Source organism: Chinchilla lanigera, unplaced genomic scaffold (genome assembly GCF_000276665.1).
Source record: "Chinchilla lanigera isolate Chin_1 unplaced genomic scaffold, ChiLan1.0 scaffold00079, whole genome shotgun sequence".
Taxonomy (NCBI): domain Eukaryota; kingdom Metazoa; phylum Chordata; class Mammalia; order Rodentia; family Chinchillidae; genus Chinchilla; species Chinchilla lanigera.
The window spans coordinates 8,043,406-8,060,446 of record NW_004955480.1 but is presented as its reverse complement, the minus strand read 5'-3'; the positions used below and the strand labels follow the sequence as shown (position 1 = coordinate 8,060,446).

General features: G+C 44.2%; 1 protein-coding gene across 4 annotated transcripts in view; it reads right to left on the bottom strand.

Annotated features, from left to right (window-relative positions):
- Positions 1–909: 909 nt before the first annotated feature.
- The window catches only part of Prom1 (prominin 1), a 104,037-nt gene continuing 87,905 nt past the window's right edge, over positions 910–17,041 (bottom strand). For 2 of the 4 annotated variants that reach the window (XM_013503331.1, XM_005402519.2), the window contains exon 25: positions 14,523–15,011. In XM_013503331.1, coding sequence (XP_013358785.1) covers positions 14,876–15,011 — 136 coding nt within the window. In that variant the 3' untranslated portion in view covers positions 14,523–14,875. Of the gene's footprint in view, positions 1,992–2,951; positions 2,992–7,112; positions 7,182–14,522; positions 15,012–17,041 lie in introns of those variants that run through there. The other 2 variants (XM_005402515.2, XM_005402516.2) reach the window with 2 other exon arrangements.

The following is a 17,041-nucleotide window of genomic DNA, read 5'->3' as shown; positions in this document are numbered from 1 at the left end:
GCAGGTGAAGCCATGAGCATGATGGGATCACCCAGGCAGAAAGTGAGAGGTGGACCCGAGAGAAGATGAGCACAGGAAGGGTGCTGAGGGACAGAGCGCCAAGCCCAGGACAGCACAGGAGAGGGCTCCTCTGGGGACCTAGAAAGGAAGTAGGTGTAAAGAAGCAGTGGTCGACAGTCACGTCATCTTGTGTGGAAGGATGAAAGGTGGGTCACAGCAGCTGAAGAACTGATGGAGGTGAGAAAGCAGAGGCTGGAGAAGCACTGAGAATTCTTTCAAGGCAATTATTTTCAAAGGAGAGATGGAGAGAAAAAGACATGCTGCATTAATGTGAGAGAGTGCTCTGTGGGCTGGAGAAGAGATGGGACCTTTAAGATCACTTCCTACCATTTGTACATTTTCCACTGGGAGACACTGAATAATAAAGGTCACCAGAGATAAGCTATGCAGTATTAAGCTCAGGTGGCTTAAATGATTAGGTATTTTAAAATGTAAGACGCAAAAATTAGTTTCAAAAAATAAGTGAAGGGGTGATTTCTTCCTAAGGAATTATATACTACGTGATCTAATTTGTCCAAATTGCTGGCCTTTCATACGTCATTTTATAGAAGCTCCTCTTTGGATTTTATATGCTTAGGCGGGTATTAGACAGAACTTGCCTGTGGGAGTATTGAAAGGTGTTTAATGCAACTAAAGCAAGCTGGGCTGTTCCCTAAGAAATAGTGACTGTAGAGTTGGACAGCACAGGACATAAAGACAGCTGAGTTAGACAAAGGAAAGGTGAGTACTGACTTCCTATCAGCTCTGTCCTCTGATGCTGGCAGAGCAGGGGAGTAAGTATGTAGTGCAAGCCACGTTTCATCACTTAGAACTGGGCAGTCTTTGGTATGCTCAAGGAAGCAACACACATGTTTTCCAAAGTCCTTTTTATTGAAATGAATCAGGACTGTGATCCGAACATGAAAAGAAGCTCACTTTGGTTTGACCAGCTTTTCATTGCTGATCACTTTTGAAAATAACAAATCCAACCTGACTCATCCCAAAATAAATACATACTAACTTGTGCTTTCATGTGACTGAACTCAAAGGCTTCATTCATGTTGGATACAAAGTCTAAGAACCATGACGTGTATTTGCATTTCACTGTCCGGTAATCAGATGACCCTCCAATTGATGCCTATCCTTCTGAATGAAAAAACTTCATTAAAGCGTACGCTGTAATTGGCATCTGTTAACACAACTCCACTTTCTGATGAGCATCATTTCTTTCTCTTGAGATATTCTATCCCTCTCTCTCTTTCTCTCTCTCTCATTTTAAATGTGCCAGTGGAGAAGTCAAGCAGATTTCTCTGTGATTGCTTTTGTATTCTGTTTCTAAACATCATGACAAATCATTGACAAAGCAGGTGAAAATCCAAGTGGGAAGATATGCTGTAGACTTCACACACTTTTAGCGAAAATGGATTATTTCCAACAGCACCAGTAAATCAACACTGACCTGATAGTAAGCTCATTTAGAAGACTAATATACTCATTTGTTTAAAAAGCTCTTCCTGGGTAGAAGATATATACAATTGACTATACAAAAAATACATCTTTTCTGTAAACTGGTACGTGTTTAGCACACTCCACATGTGGAAGTAAGTTAGGAACTCAGCTATCTCATCCGAACAGCTGTTAGACACAGAAATACGTCTGTTAGGAACAAACATGCATATATTGTAGTGTCTGCATAGAAATTCATCGTAAAAAAAAGTACAAAAGGAAAAGAAACAGAGGAGGGGAGAAGTATGCTTAAATAGTGATGGACAGATGGACTGTGAATGTGATCGTGTCACTCCTAACAAAGTACCACCCACAGACCAATGACGCTCACGCTGGGGGCCGCCCGAGTCAGTGTTGCCACCAAAGTTCCTCCTGATTTGGAAAGTTCTTCTGGGCCCAGACACCACCAGAAGTCCGTGATCCTTTCCACTTTGGGAGTCTTGAGGCTGAAAGGAGTATCAAACAAAATTTTAGAACCCGTCCTTGAATTGTTAAAGAAATCGGGAAGGCATGATCCTAAAATGGTTCCTGCCGGAAGCCCAAGTGCTAGAGAGAATACAAACGTATTCAAGAGGCAGCCACCCTGGGTAGCTTTATTTGTATCATCTCATTATGATTTCAGTTTCTGAAATAGCTTTTTAAAAAATAAGGACAGAAATGTTTGCTGCAAAACAGTGTTTTAAAATATTAAAATGTGGGGGCTGGGGATTTAGCTCAGCGGCAAAAGTGCCTGCCTGGCAAGCGCAAGGTCGTGAGTTCGGTTCCTGGTACCGGAGAAAAACAAAAAAAAAAACAAAACAAAACAAAACAAAAAAACAAAAAAAAACAAAAAAATAAAATATTAAAATGTTTAAAAAAGTTTTAAGCCCATAATATTCAAGGTACATAGATAACTAGTACCCTATTTTTTACAATACATACACACATAGGTGTGTATAACTCAGTCATATAAGTAGAGTCATTGTATATGAAATATCATATATGAAAAATCATACTGTATAACCTATATGTTAACCTAGATTCTCATATATGAAAAATCATATATGTGCATCATATATGAAAAATCATACTGTATAACCTATATATATGAAAAATATTTCATATATGAAATATCATATATATATGAAAAATCATATATATGAAAAATCATATATGAAAAATCATACTGTATAACCTATATGTTTTTTTTTTTTTTTTTTTTTTTGGTTTTTCTCCGGTACCGGGAACCGAACTCACGACTTTGTGCTTACCAGGCAGGCACTTTTGCCGCTGAGCTAAATCCCCAGCCCTGTATAACCTATATGTTAACCTAGATTCTCCACTTACTAGGATTAGCTATGTTCTAATGTTCTAACACTAAAAGCTATAATGCTATGAATGGTTTTATATGAAAGCATGAAACTTACCCCAAGCCATTTCAACATCACCTATCAACATCGCGGTGCACTAGAAAACAAAAACATACAGCAATGTAACACTTCCGGGGGCTGTGGGTGGTTCGGTAAGCAGAGGAGTTAAGGTAGCAGATGAATACAGACCACACTCTGCCCATTTATCAGGGGAAAAAGCTTGTCGGTAAAACTGGTTCTTATATTGCTTTTAGAAAAAGGGTAAGGAGGGTAAAGAGACACAAACTGTGACAAGTGGAACTGTATATAGTCACAATAAGGTTAGAAGTGGAAAAAATCACTAAGAACATGTGTCAGGGCCTAGATTAGGAGAAATCGCATGCATCAGCAGGCAGAGAATGGGCCACAAGCGGCTTCCTAAAGTCTGCTGCTAGGACCAGAGGGCAGATGCAAATGGAAGTTCTGCAGGGACCTTGTCACAACTGAGTCCACAGTGTGAGAGCGGACTGTGCATGTTGAGTGGTTCCCTGGTTAGCAATCAGTAGTAGCTCTGCTGTCCTGTAAAGGTTCTATGCAATCATGGCCTCGACACCCAAGCAGGACTGGCAGGCAAGGGACTCTGTCTGGAAGATGTGCAGTTTCGGCTTTGGCACAGTTCCCCAACCACGATTTTGAGCCGATCTCAGCCCCTTGAATCTCAGGCTGCCCTGCAGCAGGTGCTCTGCTGGGAGAGCCAAGGGCAGCGAGGATGGGCATGCAGGGCACCCAAGCTCCTGCAGGCAGGCGATCCTCCAAAGGGATAACTGATAGTGGGAAAATAATCACACCTGCTCAGTGCTGTGAGCTTCCTTTCCCTCTCTCTCTTACACTCTTGATAAAGAAACAAACTCTTTACTAAAGGGACTTGGGGGCTCCGGGTACAGGGTGTAGGCAGGGTGGCTCGGTATCCTGCTCCCGCCCTCAGCACTGAGCCTGAACCGCACACTCTGAGGACAGCAGGCTCTGGTGTCATCTCTAAAGACCATCCGCCTCTGCTTTCTAAGGTGAGGGATACTGGGCACACCAACTGCACCCCTGGGTCTCTTGCCCAGCTGTCTCTCCTGGGGACTTCCAGATGGTCTACCCAACCCCCTCCTGAAAAAAGGGGTGCTTTGGAGAACTGAGAGCCACAAAACAAGCAACACAAACCAATCTGAGCAACTAAAACCAATTTCTCAAAATTCTGAAATGACAGGGACCAGAAGCCCTTGGAATGGGGCAGTTGGAGGACCTATTCTTTCAGGCCCTGGAATACTAAAAGAGGCTGAAACGTGACAGCCAGGACATGTTTCTCTCAGAGAAGATGTCACACAGTTGGCGGCCCTTGTTGACTTAGTTTGGGTTCACTCTTGAGGTCTCCATCACCATTTGCTCTGGGCAACCTGACCCACACAGGAGGTGGCCAGGAGACAGCATCTGCTAAGTCACGGATGCACTTTGCCTTTATGTAAAGAAACCCCCACCCGGCCCAAAGCCTGGAGCATCATGCAGGTCAGGGGCTCCCAGAACTTTGTACTAAACCCATGGGGCCAGAGCATGTGCAGAGAAGGGAATCTGTCATTCCGTTGGCGGTCCTTGGGATCCACCCGTTCCTTCCTGCTTCAGGAGCTCTCCATCAAGGGCTGAGGCTTTGGCAGGCCCACTTGGACTTCCTTGCACAACTGTGGGGTCTCATAATCATCTTGTACCTGAATTCTGTCTCAGCACTGCTGCAAGAAGACCTGACCTATAATATTCTCCCACCCATGTCTGTTTCTCTCTTCAATATCTTCCAAGAAGCCTCAGTTGTAAAAGCAATTTTAAAACTTGTAACTAGACCTTGGACTCAAGGATGAATCAAAACAGACTAGTCACTTCCCATAATTAGAGAATAATAAAGCTCATCTAGCCTTGGCATTCCATCACCAGCAACAGCTTGTAAGGTAAGTGTACCTCAGCCAGACAGTGCATCTTGTTTGCTTGTTTCAAGGTCTTATCACCTAGAAACAGACCTGGCTCGGTCTTAGACAATGATCAATTCTTCCTGCTCACTCTAGCCTTGACCTCCCTGTTATATAATAGTAACCCTTCAATTAACTTGCTTAAAATAAATCTGCCTAGCAATATATGGTTAAGACAATGTGTAACTACTTGTACAATGTCCTGTTATCTGCCTTTTGTACTACTTTCTGACAACCTATGTAAGTGACTGTTTAACCCCAAGACGGGGCTGGTGATTTGGAACTGAGATTCCCACCAGTCCACTAGCATAAATAAAGCTGTTTGCTTTCCAAAATTCCTCAGTGCTGAGTATCTTCTGATACAGTCCTAATTTATCCACAACACAATGACATTTCTTGCTAGATAGAGGATATCTCGAGACCTCACAGCCAGGAAGCAAGTGCCAGAAACTGGTTCAACCAAGTCCTAGGAGAATTGATTTGGAGACCAAATAGGTAATGAAGAGCTCTTTTCATCTTGAAAATTTCAGTCCCTAAATCTAAGTCATCCAGGAATTGTGCCACCCCATGAAAAGGCAGGTCAGTACATAACATGGGCCATGGTAATGTCTACTCTCCCTGCAGCTACTTCTCCTGGATCAATCTCACAACACAGCACCTCAGCAACCATGTCTAGTGCACTGCAAGAAGTGAGATGAGATCCATTTGCCATTTCAGAACACCATTGTCTCTGTTCTTGCCTATCACCGTTTCTGTTGTGGTCTGAACAATTATATGCCTTTCAAACTCATAAGTTGAGGTCCTTAGCACCAAGATGATGGTGTTAGCACATGGGGTCCTTGGGAAGGTGATCGGAGGCTAGCTTGGCCCTTCCACTATGAAAGGACACAGAGAGCAGGTGCTATGAGAAAGATGGCCCTCATCAGACCCTGACCCCAACAGCACAATGACTGTCACTTCCTCGCCTCCAGAACTGTGAGAAAGGAATTTCTGTCATTTATCAGCCACCAGGTTTATACTATTGTGTTATAGCAGCCCAAAGATATTCAGACAATTTCCTTTTCCCTAACTGGCACATGAAGAGTTCTGAAGTTTCTATAATGCTCAAGTTGTAAGTTAGGAAAAATCTTTTATTCTTCTGAAAAGACAAACGTTAATACCTTTCTGGTTCTGTTTCTCTTGCAACTTGACAATGGTACAGCACCAGCTGTTACTAGGCAACCCTACCTAAGATAAAGATGCCCCCACTTAGGCTGGGAGGCTCTATATAGAAACACCTAGAGCAGCCCAAACTAAGGGTTCTGATGGTGACCTTTCAACTGGATGTCTCCCATGCAGAGTATGGGGCTTCCAGGACAAAGTGATCAACCTAGCACTGATGTTGGACTCACAGCTTTGCACCTGCCTGAGATGTCCCTTGTGGGGAGGGGTCAAAGAGCACTGGCTTGAGACCAGTTGTGTGGACAGGGGAAGGACCACACCCTCTAAAGAAGATGGCTCCCTGCTGGGCTTTGTGCACCCTGTCCCACCTTGTCTTAGTAGAAAAGTCCCTCGTTGACATGTATGTCTTGAGTTTTGGAGGGAAGACACCTGACAGGTAATCCTCAGAGTTACCTGGCACACATCCAGAACCACAGGAACCTCCTTGATTCCAGAAAATGCAAATTTATAAAGAGTTTGGAGGAAAGATTGGAGCTCTTTCCCTGGCTGATTATAGCTAATTTGCTGGGAGGAAGGGAGGAAAAGAAGAAGGCAGGAAGGAAGAAAGGGTAGGTCTGGAAAAGTACAAATACTTAAGTTTACTTAGTGCAGAGAAATGCTAAGTTAAAGGTGGTGTGCATGCATTTAATCTGTAATGATATGGATGAGCCATACATAGCATTTTAAGATACAAGCAAACTTTAGTTGCTGCACAATTCTGTTGCTAAGAAATCCATTGAAAATGCAAGCTTGGGGCTGGGGATTTAGCTCAGCGGCAAAAGCGCCTGCCTGGCAAGCGCAAGGTCGTGAGTTCGGTTCCCCGTACCGGAGAAAAACCAAAAAAATAAAAATAAAAAATAAGAAAATGCAAGCTTATGGCATCATGGAATGCTATGTAGGGTGACTGCAGACAGCCAAACAGAGAATCTGCAGGCAGGCACAAGTGAGGGGTCAGCAGCATGCAGAAGGCTCAGGGGCAGATTATGGGAATGAGCTGATTCATCACAAGTTAGGCATGCACTTCCAGGCTTCACGTTACCTTGTCATAACTGGGTTGTGAACACCATATAAATGATCTTTATGATAACCATTATTACCATTTTCCATACTGTAACAAAAATAAATATACCAAAAACACCATGTTATCTCTAAGATGAAATGTTTACACCACAGAAAACAAAGACATTGTAATGGTCATGAAAAGTATGTGATGGTATGTTAAATCTGCAAAGGTCTAAGGGTGTACATGTATTTCGCTCTCTTCAGAAGCTGAAGATTGAAATGACTACTTTATAGGTTAACAGATTTAACATGAACTGTGGGGGGCGGAGGGATGGAGGAAGATGGCGGCGGCAGCTGGAGGTTGGCGCCGCCTCCCCCAATCTGGGAGCCAGCACTGGGCTGGGGCCAGCAGCACTTCGGAACCCCAGCTCGGGCCATCCCGGCGATGTTATAGGCAGCTGAGTTAGACAGAAATATTATAGGCAGCCATACAGGGCCAGACCCTCTAAGGAGCCAACATGAAAAACAAGATAAGATACCTGTGGGCCAGACCTCAAGACAAAAAGGACTAAACAAATGCACCCACATACCTCCCTAGGTGCAAACATCAGGGACAGATTGATAGTTTAAATAGGTAGCAATCACCTTGAAGAGTCACTGACCCAACCCCTTACAGGAAAAGCCCCTGTTCTGTATCCATGCCTGCTTGTTGGGGGGCTCGCTTCTCCATTTGATTCCATTTTTAAAAAATTGATTACTCAATTTTACCTGAACAATTATACTTGTAATCTTATTGGCTGATCATAGTTTTGTGCTACCTCATGCCCACCTTGTGATTTCCCATTTTTTCCCTACCTTTAACCCACCTCACCTCATAATTTTGCACTATAAACGTCCCTAGAAAAGACAGAGTCGGGGGCAACCCACTCGGGCCCCCTTCTGTCCCTCTCTTGAACAGAAGCTTTTTTTCCCCTCAGTAAATATATTCTGCTCTTAACCTCCATTGTTCCTAAAATTCATTCTTTGATTTTAGAGAACACGAACTTGTCCCAGATATTGTTCAGGTTGGAATTTTTATTTTCCCGTATCTTTTGGAGGTCCCCACCAAGATCCTTGGACGGAGGTAAGAGTTTGCTTTTGTTTCACAGACTCTGAATTGGGATGCATTTAGGTAACAAATTTTTATGCTTCAAATTTTGTTATGCTTTTGCCTGTTGCTTATAATTACTTATACTTTGTCTCTTACATAGTTTTGTTAAAATGTTGATAAATCTAAGTTAGAACACGGCAAGGTAATAAGGTTATGATATTTCTTTAATGGGACATTTTATTCCTGTTTTGTTCTGGTATATGTTGCTTTTGATGTGTTTGAACTAGTTGCTAAATGTACTGGTTTTCCTTGCTTGACGTTATTTAGCTAGGGAGAGTGATGTTAGAATGCTCCTAGCGAACTTTGATAGAAACTGTAAGATGGGTCCTTTTAAATCTAGCTCAGATGTAGAAAAAGAACTAACTCTAGACTGTTCCATCTAAGTTAGGCCCATAGAAGATGAGCATTTGTTAATGCCAAAGAGAGGGAAGTCACCTTAGAGAAAGTACACATACCCCATCTATGGGTCAAATGAGAAATCAGAATTTTGCCCATCCAGGAGAACACACATAAAAGCCATGTCCCAGCTTAGTGTTCTGGGCAGGTCTCCCTCGGGAGGCTGAACCTGAAGCACAGTGGAGAGAACTGACTTCTGGGTGACACCAGAAAGAGCTATCTCTGAAAGCAGCACACTTTGGGGACCAAAACATATTTAGTTTAATGGAGGATCTCTAACTTTCCCTCTTCTCCTAGGTCCAGTGCTAGATAATCTGTTCAGGCTTTTAACTATCCCTTGTAAAATTCTGACAAATGGTGGTCACTCTGCCAGCTAGTTAAATGCTCTTAGAGCAGCTGCCACTCTTTAAAGCAGAGGACAGGTTTCCCCAGCATCTCTTTGGTGAACCCCCATCGAAGCCAATGGCTGATGGAATGTTGACCAGAGAGACAGCTGGATTCTTTTCTGGAGACTGATCTCTGGTTGTGTGGGCCAATAGAAACTGAGAACAACTGAAGGGTCATGGCCAGGGCTACTCTCTAGCAGATACCCAAAGTTTCCTCGGTGGAAACTGGCTCCTGACCACTGAAAAATCTCCACTTATCTATCACACCTATCTCTCTCTACCGGTAGACTAGGAATTCTCCATAAGCTTTTCAGTAGAGTCGCTCTTCAGAAACAAGGCTGAGGCAGCTTGTGACAATTTACATTTCACAGGGCTAGCAGGGAAGTGATTCACATTTGTGCCTTACACACGCTAAGTAAAAAGGGATTCTTGTCAGCCTTAACTAACTTGCCTTTAGCAATATTTAAATGTGATTGCTAGGTGGTAAATAGAAGTTTAACCTGTGAGCTTCAAAGTTTAAATAAAACATAGTCTTGTCCTATTGCTGGGGAAGGTTGCCTAGGTGATTAGTTACTGAACCAAATGTCTGGAGACTTCTTTGCCCTAGTTCATGGGGCAAAATTCCTCCACCCAATTGTCAGTTCTATCTAGAGGTGATCTCCTTTGTAGCTCGAAAATACTTTAATTATTTCCAACTCGCCTTTTTACATATGCCCTCTTCCAAAGAATAAAAAGCAACAGTTTATTACAAAGATACGCTTCCTTTTTAGACATTCCTGTCACCAGATCAATTGTAACTTATGCTTATACCTGTCCAAAGAGGAGTAAAGGCACAGTTCATGAGTTTTCTGGGAGGGTAAAACTGCGTTAGTTCGAAGGTGAATAGGCTGACCAGCTTTTGTCCTCTGCTCTATCCAGATGGCATCCACCTGCCTTGGAGTGGAATCTACTTGAGGGATGCCTTGAGGGTACCAGGATCAATTAGAGATAGGGAGGGGACACCCAAACTGTTTCTTTTTGTTTTACAGACATAGGAAATTCACAGTTGCTTCATTAAACATTGGAAGATGTTTGAGCCTTACACGTTGAAAAAGAGCTGTTTAATATTTTTCTGCATGTGTGTGTGGCCTACCTATCCCCTAGAGCCGAAATGGAATGCAGAGGGAAGTATTAATTATGATGCTATTTTACAACTAGAAAGATATTGTAAAAAGGTAGGAAAATGGTCAGAAGTGCTCTATGTTCAAATTTTCTTTGCATTAAGAAATAGTCCTTATTTAGTTTCAAAATGTAAAAGTGAGTCACAGGGAAATGGGACCCTCAGACTCAGGGTATCCACTATCCTAGAGCCTGAGACTGCTCCTCCCCAGTCTTTGGAGCCTTAATCAAAGCCTCACCTACCATCATGGAACCTAAGGTTTCCCCTACTTGTCCTTCTAGGCTAGAGGATGGGGCTTCTAGACCAGCTGTAATCCAGGCCTCTACCCATCCTTAGCTGAGTTTAGCCAAGCTCCTCAAGGACAATATCCATTACAAGAAGTAAATGGACCTTTTTTTTGTTTGTTTTGGTTCTTCTCTGGTACTGGGAATCGAACTCACAACCTTGTGCTTGCCAGGCAGGCGCTGTGCTGCTGAGCTAAATCCCCAGCCCCATAAATGGACCATTTGGAACTACCAGAGTTCATATACCTTTCTCTCTCTGTGACCTAAAACAGATAAAGTTAGATCTTGGAAAATTTCTAGATGACCCTGAGAAGTACAATAAGGTATTTAGAGGCCTCACTCAGACCTACGAGCTAGTTGGAAAGATGCAATGTTACTCTTAAATCAAACATTGACCTCTAATGCAAAACAGGCAGCATTACGGGCTGCTGTTGCATTTGGAGATGAATACCATATTATTAATTTTAGAAGGCCAGAAGAAAGACAGTCAGGGCAACTACCAGTTCCCACTGGAGCCCAAGCTGTCCCTAACCAAGATCCCTCCTGGCCCAGCAACTATATGGGAGATTAGAGTAGGAGACATTTTCAGACATGTGTTCTTGAAGGTCTAAGAAGGATAAGAGCTAATCCATTTAATGATTCTAAACTGTCAGCGGTTCAACAAGAAAAAAGGGAACACCCCTCTGCTTTCTTAGATCACTTACAAGAGGCATTAGTAAAGCATATTTCCCTAGATCCTAATTCAGCAGAGGGACAAATTATTCTTAAAGATCATTACTTAGTCAGCCCCACATATTAGAAAAAAGCTACAAAAATGGCTTTTGCGCCAGATAGCTCACTTGATGTTAGTAAAAATTGCCTCCTCAGTGTTTTATAACTGTGATGAGGAGAAAGCCAAGGAGAGAAAACAAAGAGACAGAGAAAAAGCAGCTGCCTTTGCTGCAGCACTAAGAGAAACAGACCCTAAGTCTGATTCTTGGGGCCCCAAGAACTCGATGACTACATTCATCCGCTACCACTGTCAGACGCCAGGCCACCTTAAGAGGGACTGCCCTAAGAAGCTCCCTGGGCCATGCGCTAACTGCAAAGGTGACCACTGCAGGTTGGACTGCCCTCTGAAGTGAAGGCCCTAGAGTTCAGATCCATCCTACCAGTTGGTCCAGTAAGAATGAAGGGCCCCGGGGCACTCTCTGCCCTCTCCCTCTGGCCGGACTGTCATCTCCATGGAGGAGCTCTGGGTAATGATGACTATAGAGGGAAAAGAAACCAGCCTATTGTGGGATACTGGTGCAAGTCTCTCGGTTCTTTTCAGTCCTGGCCTTCCTTCCAGCTGTCATACCTCTGTGAAAGGGGTCACCGGAGAAGAGGTAATTCACTATTTTTCACAACCCCTTAGACCGTAACTGGGGTGGCTTTCTTTTTTCACATTCCTTTTTGATAATGCCTGAAAGTCCAGTCCCCCTCTTGGGGAGAGATATTTTATCTTGTTTAAATACTGTAATATATATGCACCCAGGTCAGGTGTACTATCTTTCCCTCGTGGAGAGAGAAATAAAGCCTGATGTTCGGGCAACTAAAGGCAAAATAGGTAGGGCATTAACAGCTGCTCCAGTACAGATACATCTCAGACGTTCTACTATTTTGCCTAACCAGAGACAATATCCTTTAGAACCTGAAGTTAAAAAAGGATTATTACCTATAATTGATAACCTAAGGGCACAAGGCTTACTTGAGCCCTGTAACAGCCCATGCAACACTCCCATCTTGGGAATTCAAAAACCCAGTGGGGAATGGTGATTAGAGCACCTTACACAGATTAATGAGGCCATAGTGCCAATTCACCCAATGGTACCTAGCCCATATACACTCCTTTCTGAAATTCCAGAAGATGCCAGTTGGTTTTCAGTGTTAGATTTAAAAGATGCCTTTTGTATTCCTTTAAATACAGACTCCCAGTTTCTGTTTGCTTTTGAAGATCTTCAAGACCAGGCCTCTCAAATGACGTGGAGAGTGCTTCCCCAAGGATTCAGGGATAGTCCACAACTTTTTGGGCAAGTGCTTTGGCATGCTTTGAGTTTTCCCAGGTCACAGTCTTACAGTATGTAGATGACATTCTCTTATGTGCCCCCTCAGAAAAGCTCTGTAGCCAAGGCACCTGTGCTTTGCTAAATTTTCTAGCAGATAGAAGTTATAATGTCTCCAAATCTAAAGCACAACTTTTCAGTCTTGAGGTAAAATATTTAGGCCTCATCATATCCAAGGGAACCAGAAGGCTAGGAAAGGACAGAATTAAACCAGTTCTTTCCTTCCCACAGCCCCAGACCCTAAAACAGCTAAAGGGATTCCTAAGAATTACAGGCTTTTGTTGCCTTTGGATTCCAGGATCTGGGGAGTTTGCAAGACCCCTCTGTCAACTTATAAAAGAGGCCCAAAAGACAGATACGCATATTTTAACCTGAGTACCTGATTCCCAAGCAGCATTCCAGAAGCTTAAACAAGCTCTCTTAAATGTCCAGCCCTAAGCCTCCCCACAGGGCACCATTTCAATTTATATGTCAATGAGAGGCGAGGTATGGCTTTAGCGGTACTTACACAGGATCTGGGACCCACTCAACAGCCTGTAGGGTATCTGAGTCATGAATTAGACATTGTAGCAAAGGGATGACCTCCTTGCCTTAGAGCTACGGCAGCTGTAACTCTCTTAGTGCCAGAAGCATCCAAGCTAACTTTAGGTAAAGATCTCACTCTATACACGCTTTACAATGTGGCAGGATTTCCTTTCTCCAAAGGGAGCCTCTGGCTATCAGACAGCCAGATCTTAAATACCAGACTCTACTTCTAGAAGGACCAGCCATTCAAATAAAGACATGCTCCTCCTTAAACCCTGCTACCTTTCTGCCAGAAAAGGAAGAAATTGAGGATGACAGACATGATTGTGAACAGGTAATTCTCCGTACATATGCAGCTAGAGAAAACTTATTAGACATACCTCTTACTAACTCTGATTTGATCCTTTTCTGTGATGGCAGCTCCTTCATGGAAAACGGGACAAGAAAGGCAGGGTATGCAGTGGTAACTTCACATTAGACTCTTGAAAGTTCCTCACACCTGGCACTAGTGCTTAGCTAGTACAGCTCATAGCTCTGACCTTATCCTCTCTATGGGAGGCCATTACCAGCTCCTCTTGGTAGAAATCTTTGTTGACTATATTCATAATAGTCCTGTTGATCTTATTATTTAGCCCATGCATACTTAATTGTTTGGCTTTGCCTCCTCCAGATTTAAAGCTGTATGCCTACCCATGATGAAAACGCCTGATGTCTGTGGAGGGCCTTTAGACAGACCCTCTGAAGAGTATCTCTGACTGCTGATCGACAACTACAACCCCTTTCAGCCTGAAGAAGCCAGAGTGGTCATCGCCCCTTACTCCCGCAAGGCACTTTGGGTTACTTCTTCAGAGGGGGGAATGTTATAGGCGGCTGAGTCAGATAGAAATATTATAGGCAGTCAGACAGGGCCAGGCCCTGGAAGGAGCCAACATGAACGACAAGATAAGATACCTGTGGGCCAGACCTCAAGACAAAAGGACTAAACAAATGCACCCACATACCTCCCTAGGTGTGAACATCAGGGACGGATCGGAATTCTGAAGAGGTAGCAATCACCTTGAAGAATCACTGACCCAACCCCTTACAGGAAAAGCTCCTGTTCTGTATTCATGCCCTCTTGTTGGGGGGACTCGCTTCCCCATTTGATCCCAGTTTTTTAAAATTGATTACTCCATTTTACCTGAACAATTATACTTGTAATCTTATTGGCTGACCATAGCTTTGTCCCACCTTATGCCCACCATGTAATTTCCCATTTTCCCCCTATTTTAGACCCACCTCACCTGGTGGTTTTGGTCTACAAAAGTCCCTAGAAAAGACAGAGTCGGGGGCAACCCACTCGGGCCCCCTTCTGTCCCTCTCTTGGACAGAAGCTTTCATCCCTTCAATAGACACATTCTGCTCTTAACCTCCATTGTTCCTAAAATTCATTCTTTGACTTTAGAGAACAGGAACTTGTCCCCGACATTGTCCAGGTTGGAATTTTTATTTTCCTGTATCAGTGGAGCCTGGCCCCGCTGTATGACGGCGCCTGGGCGGGGGTGAGCGGTGGCGGGCGGCGCCTCCTCTGGCGTGTTCCCTGTCGCTGAGTCTGAGCCCGCGGTGCGCGGCGGGGCCGGGATGGAGGACGTTAACTGCAACGTGAACGCGGACCAGGAGGTGCGGAAGCTGCAGGAGCTGGTGAAGAAGCTGGAGAAGCAGAACGAGCAGCAGCTGAGGAGCCGCTCGGGGGCCGTGCAGGCCGCGGGCTCCTTCGGCCGGCAGCCCGGTGCAGGCCGTGTCCACCCCGTCCTCCGGCGCGGCGTCCCCTTGGGCCTCAGCGCCAAGGCGGGCGGTGGGGCCAGGTGGGGGCCGAGGTGGGCGGGCGGCGAGGAGCTGGGGGTCGTGCTGGAGGCGAGAGAGGGCTGTCTGCTGGAGGACGTGGATCCGCTTCGGATGGAGTCTCTGTCAGGCTGGGAGGAGGCAGAGGAGAGCTGGCTGTATTCATCACCAAAGAAAAAACTTACACCAATGCAGAAATCAGTTAATCTACTAGTCTGGTGCAGACAAGTTTTGGATTACCCTAGTCCTGATGTTGAATGTGCTAAAAAAATCTCTTATCCACCAACCTGATCAAACTATGTCAGCTCTCAAGAGGCAGAATTTGTACAACAATCCTTTCAACTCCATGAGTTACACAAGTCCTTACAGTCCAAATGCCAGTAGCCCATACAGCAGTGGCTTCCATTCTCCCATCTTCAACCCCAGTGCCACCTCCTGCAGTCAAACAGCTTATACTTCCTGGAAATTCAGATAACTTTAAAAGTTCACCAGACAGAAACCCTCCACTCAGTCCTCACTCCTCTACAGATAGTGAGTTTAGTGCTTCAGAATTAGACGAAGATTCAGTTGGATCCATTTATAAGCTAAATGATGAAACTGATGCAAGAAGAAAGTCTTCAGCAAAAAAATGCAGCCACCACATCTTGGCACACTTCTGGTTCATCTTGCAGTTCTACCAGGTAGGGTACATTTAGTGACCAGGAACTTGATGCCCAAAGTTTGGATGATGAAGATGACCATATGCATCACGGAGCACACCCTGCTGTTAACGGGTTTTCACCATCACCACGCAGTTCACCTCCACCATCACCTAAGCAGTCACCCAGAAATTCACCGCGTTCACGATCTCCAGCTTGGGGAACAGAATCTATTAGAGTGTCCCCGCAGCCTGTGATTAGCCGCTTACAGCAACCTCGCCTTTCATTCAAGGTCATCCCACAGATTTACAGACAAGCAATGTTAAAAATGATGAAAAACTAAGACGCAGTCTTCCAAACCTGTCCAGAACATCTAATACACAAGTTGACTCAGTGAAAAGCAGCAGAAGTGATTCAAATTTTCCAGTGCTGAAGGGAGGAGTACCTCATATGCAATCTCAGGCTTCAGCCATACCTTCTCCCGGCAAATTCCGCACCCCAGCAGCACCATCTCCTTTGGCTCTTTGGCAACCAAAGAAAGCATTTAGTAATCATGGCCCTGGGTCTCCTTGATAGCCAAGAAACAACACAGTTCACACAAACCACCTCCTCGCCTGGGCCTCCCGTGGTTCAGAACACAGTCCCAACAAACCCTCCCAGCTATACCAATAGCACCACGCTAATGAGACCAGCAGGGACAACTGCAGTGCGAAGCGGCTTGCCCAGACCTAGCGCCCCTTCTGCTGGGGCATCCCAGGGCCTCGCAGCAAACTTGCACAGCCTGTTCGCAGATCTTTGCCAGCTCCTAAAACCTATGGCAGCATAAAAGATGACAGTTGGAAAGATGGCTGTTACTGACCAGCAAAGACGAGAATGCAGAGGTCCACGGCTTCATGGATACCGCTTCACCAGACTAAAAACAACTTTTAGATATGCAGACTGTTCAGATAAGACTCTTGGGATTTATAAAATCCCAGCCCTTTCTGTCTTAATTAGCACAAACCAACAGAGGTGATCAAGCAGCACTTTAATGACATTTAACATCAGGTGTGTTTGGTAATCAGACAACCACTCTCCATGGAATCACTTTTAGTTTCATTTTAATAGAAACTCAGTTGATTTTTTTCATGATACTTTTTTTTTTGGTGGTACTGGGAATGGAACTCAGGACCTTGTGCTTGCCAGGCAGGCACTTGTGCCGCTGAGCTATATCCCCAGCCTTCAGTTGCTTTTTAATATTTGACAGAAACCAATATCTGCGCAAATACCTGATGGATACCAAAGATAAATGCCTACTTGTAAATGAGAAAGTACTTATGCACACAAGAAAATGGTGAATGCAGGCTACCCAAAACTCACATTCAACCTAATTTACTGTATAAGTAGTATCAATAAATACTGTGTTAATGAGAACTAAAAAAAAAGTTAACGTATATATATATGTTTTTTCTTTTTTTTGGTACCGGCATTCAAACTCAGGACCTTGCACTTGCCAGGCAGATGCTTGTGCATCTGACTTATAA